Here is a 4923-nt window from a genome sequence, read left to right as displayed (position 1 = left end):
TATAAAATTTTTTTTTGTAAGAAACAAATGCAAGTAACATTCTAATAGCTTCTGATCTAGCAACGGGTGCAAAAGTTTCTTCATAGTCTATACTTTCCTCCTGACAATAACCTTGAGCTACAAGTCTAGCTTTATTTCTAGTGAGATTCCCATTTTCATCAATTTTATTTCTAAAAATCCATTTGATTCCAATAATGGAAATATTAGAGGGTTAGTTCTTCTTGCATAGCTAAAATCCAAAACTCATCATTTTCGGCATCCCTTAAGACTTTTTGGTTCAATTTGAGAAAAGAAAAAAACATGATTATTAAATAAATTAATAGAAGAATGAGTTTTCACACCTTGTTCGGGATCACCAATAATCAAGTCCTTGGGATGAGATGAGGCATACCTCCATACTTTTGGCATAGATGAAGAACCTTTTTCCTTCTTTTCATTTAAGCTCGCCTCCTCTTTACTTGAAAGAGTTTCTTTTCCGTTTTCACTGACAGGTAAATCTCCAAAATTTCTTTCTAAATCATCACTACAAATAGACTCATTAGAAATATCATTACAAGATTTATCAAATACCACATGCATAGATTCTTCTATAACCAAAGTTCTCTTATTGAAAACTCTGTAAATGAATAACCAAGAAAAATACCATATCTGTCCTAGAATAAAATTTTCTTTGCTTTTATTTGCTGTTCAAAATAAAACATCTGCAACCAAAAACTTTGAAATACCAATAATTATGCCAAAGTTCACAAGAGTTTTATCTATACAGGGTCTAATTAAAACTCTATTTGAAACATAACAAGCGGAATTAACAGATTCCGCCAAAAAATATTTAGGTAAATCATATTCATTTAACATCGATCTAACAAATTCTTGTAAAGTACGATTCTTTTTCTTTCAACCACACCGTTTTGTTCAGGAGTCTTTGGACATAAGTCAGGATAAAAACCATTATCTTTACAGAAATTTTCAAATGCTACACTATCCAATTCTCCTCCATAATCCTCCTAATTTTAGTAATTAAAAAAAACCTTTTTCATCTTGAACTCCTTTTACAAAACTAGCAAATCTTTTCGAAACATCATTTTTATGTTTTATCATCAAAACCCAAGTAAATCTCGAAAAATCATCAACTAAAATTACATTTTCAGAGAGAGTACCAGCACCTATAGTACCGTTTTCAATTATTTTACGCTTCTTGTTGTCACCAATAGTTACTAAGCCACCATCCTTCTTGGAAAGACTCACAAACTTGGATTGGTTTCCCATCATGTGTCTTGAGCAATCACTTTCCAAATACCACTTATTTTTCTTGGAGGCTTTCAAATAAACCTATAAACAATAATATTCAAAGTTGACATTTTGGTACCCATACTTGTTTGGGTTCTAACAAGTTAGTTTTCACAAATTTAGGAATCATGTGTGCATTCATATGAAAAAACTGAGCAAACTGCGCTAGAGATTTGGTGAAGATGTCTCCAAGCTGTTCCTCAGTTCAAATAAAATCAATCTTGATGAGCCCCCGATCTGCACATTGCCGGATGTAGTGAAATCTGATTTCTATGTGCTTGCTCTGGTCGTGGAAAACTAATTTTTGATCTGGGAGATCGTAGCTTTGTTGTTCATATAAAGCATTGGTGGATCGTCTTCTTTTCCGATGAGTTCTTCCATCAGTCACGCAAGCCAGACCCCTTGTATCACTACCGTCGAAGCGGCAATGTACTCTGCTTCGCAAGAAGATGAAGCAACTACCTTTTAGTTAGTTGCCGGTAGATTGCGCCGCCTGAGAAGAGGTAAATCATCCCACTGTGCTCTTACGATCATCAACGTCACTGGCCATGTCACTATCACTGTAGCCGACCAGCTCAAGCTTCTCCCTTCCTCTCCCTGCGTAGTATCTCACACCCCAGCCTCTGGTTCCCACCACATAATGCAGGATGCACTTGACAGCCACAAGATCTCCTCCCTAGGTGCTTCCATAAACCTACTCACGTATCCAACGGAATAAGCAAGGCTAGGGCGTGTGTTTACCAGATAGTGCAGGCTCCCGACAATGCTGCGGTAATTGGTGGAGTTGACTGTCGTTGTAGTGCTGACTTTCCTCAGTTGGAGTCGGGCTTCCATTGGCTTCCTTGTAGGGTTACTATTTACAAGCCCAGCTATGTCCAACAACTTCTTTGTGTACGCACATTGACAAATGGTGATGCTGGCAGTACTCTGTTGCACTTCAATGCCGAGGTAGTAGCTGAACACTCCGAGATTGCTCATCTTGAAGTTCTTTGACATCTCCCTCTTGAATATTCCGAGAACTTTCATGTCGCCTCCAATGATTATGAGGTCGTCGACGTACACTCCCACGATCAGTCGCTGCTCGCCGTGACCGTGCTTCTACATGTCATGCTCAGAGGCACAACGCTTGAACTTCAGCGACAATAGGATACTGTCAAGCTTCGCGTTCCAGGCTATGGTGCTTGCCGAAGCCTATAGAGTGCCTTGTGCAAGCGCAATACCTTGCCAGGGTTGTGGTTCTCTAGGAAGCGTGGTAGTTATTAGACATAGACGGTCTCCTTCAGCTCTCCGTTGAGGAATGCAGACTTCACGTCTATGTGGTGGACCTCCCAAGAATGATGTGCCGTGATTGCCAGCAATAGGCGGACAGATTCCACCCTTGCCGTGCCTGAATACCTCCTCGAAGTCCATTCCTTACTTCTAGACTAGTCCTTCGCCACCAGATGGGCCTTGTGTTTCACAACTTCTCCCTCTGAAGACACATTTGAGCCCTATGGCTTAGGGTCCTGGCGGCATATCCTCTAGACTCCATGTCTTGTAGTCAGTGATAAACGTCATCTCTTCTTGCATCATTCTGCCAGCACGGGTTCCTTTCGAATGACTCCTAAAGTGTTCAATTCATCTGCGCTGATGACATGCAGTTCATCCACCTCTTGTTCGAGCTCGCGCTCCCCTATTCTAGGTGATTCACCTCCTCCCACTAGGTCTTCCATCCTCCAGTACCTAGCCACCAGATCATCATCATGATCGGCATCCAGCGATGAATCTGCAGTACGTGGTGTTGCGATGCTGCACTCCTCCATCTCTCGGTTTGATGATTAGGTACTCTACCTTGAATTGATTTGGATTTTGGAATGCCTCGGTCACATAGTTAATGAAGACGACCTTCAGCCCCCTAGGATCGAGCTTGGCGAGATAGGGACGCGCTACCTTCATGTATGCGACGCAGCCGAACACTCGAAGATGAACCCACATAAAACTTAAACTACATAAAACTCTCTCACCTCCTCTATAAAGTTTAGCTCTCCATACAAGCTGAATTAAACAGAGGAACCCACATCTCAATCGTATTAAATTGTTAGAATAAGAAATTCCCTTCCGGTAAGGAATTACAAATTTATCCAGCTTTGTTGTTGTTCTTCAATGGAAGTTCCCTTCCCTTGAGCTCTCACATCCACCTCTCTGCCCCAATCAATCCTTCACATCCACCTCTCTGCCCCAATCAATCCTTCTTGGTCTTCTTTCCCTTCTGCTGTCAAAAACTGTTGGATTAGGGTTTTGTTCTTCTTCTTTGATTTCACATCTGTTCACTGCAGCAGAGGCTGCTGCTGTCTAATCCGAAAATCTGCTTTCTAAAGTGTGACTCTCCTCCTTTTTTAGGTATCATTTTCCTTTTATAATGTTGTTTCTTCTTATTAAGGGATGAGAAAGGATAAAAGCATCTACCTAGGATGTTTCTAATTTGATAGTCAATGACCCACGTGGATTGCTAATGTGGATTAAAATTTCCATGTCATCCCCAAAAAGTTTGATTTCCGAATTGCTTCAGCATTAGGGTCAGCAATTTATTTACAGATTTGCAAGTAGTGTTGTTTCCAAATTTACTACAACATCATGGTACAACATTTATGTTTTGGAAGTTTTCCAAATAACTCAATTAAGTATACAATTAAGCTTGATTTATGCAAATCGATATTCTTTTCATATTAAACCACAATCGACTATTTCATGTATACTAATTAGAATAAATGGTGAGTATGAGTGCAAAATTAACTCTAAAAAGACATGATATAACTCAACTTTTGGAGAGTTGTCAGCATAATCAATTTCTTCTTGGTTGATATTTTTCTCCATGTTTTCTAGCCTAAGTAGGTGATTTGCTACATGAATTTTAGCTCCCTTCGTATCCAATATTTATATCTCAAATTCTTGTAGTAGTAGAATCCATCCGATTAATCTTGGCTTAGCATTAAATTTCATCATTAGGAGATTGATTGTCCTATGATTAGTGAGCACTTTTACATTTGGCTCCAAATAAATAAGCTTGGCAATTTTCAACATCAAAAACTACAGTTAGCCGCTCTTTTTCATTTGTTGTATAATTCACTTGAACTTCATTCAATATTTTGCTTCAATAATAGTTAGGATGAAGTACATTTTCGTTCTTAAGCTCTAGCAATTCTCCTATAGCTTGATCACTAGCATCTCATATTAATTCAAATGGTGTTATAGCATTGCCCCTATAACCTAATCAATATTAATTCAAATGGTGAATTATAGTCGAGGTTGACATTATAGAGTTATAGTTTAACCTGTCTTTAATGCTTTAAAAGCTATCCTGCATTGTTCATAAAAAATGAATTTCCTATTATTTTTCTCCAACAAGTGGCATAAAGGTTATTCTTAAGAAGTCTTTAATAAACCTCCTATAAAACCGTACATGGCTTAAGAAACTTCTTATTCCTTCAAAAGAAGTACGTGGATTTAGTTTCTCAATGGCTTCAATCTTGACTCTGTCCACTTTTATTCCTATTCTCGATATGTTGTAGCCTAGCATTATCTCTTCATTGACAATGAAATGACATTTTTTTCCTATTTAGTACAAGATTTTTCTCCTTGCACCTTTGTACAACCTTC

General features: G+C 38.6%; 1 protein-coding gene across 1 annotated transcript; it reads right to left on the bottom strand.

The window, feature by feature from the left end:
• Window positions 1-1896: 1896 nt before the first annotated feature.
• Window positions 1897-3089, bottom strand: LOC111436525 (uncharacterized mitochondrial protein AtMg00810-like). The gene is made up of 2 exons (XM_023074286.1): window positions 2871-3089; window positions 1897-2385 (listed from the first exon to the last, which is right to left on the bottom strand). The coding sequence occupies exons 1-2, from the start codon at window positions 3087-3089 to the stop codon at window positions 1897-1899; spliced, it is 708 nt and encodes a 235-aa protein (XP_022930054.1).
• Between the last annotated feature and the right edge of the window lie 1834 nt (window positions 3090-4923).

Source organism: Cucurbita moschata, unplaced genomic scaffold (genome assembly GCF_002738365.1).
Source record: "Cucurbita moschata cultivar Rifu unplaced genomic scaffold, Cmos_1.0 Cmo_Scf00055, whole genome shotgun sequence".
Lineage (NCBI taxonomy): Eukaryota > Viridiplantae > Streptophyta > Magnoliopsida > Cucurbitales > Cucurbitaceae > Cucurbita > Cucurbita moschata.
The sequence above is the reverse complement of the archived record's forward strand: the minus strand, read 5'-3'. Positions and strand labels throughout refer to the sequence as shown.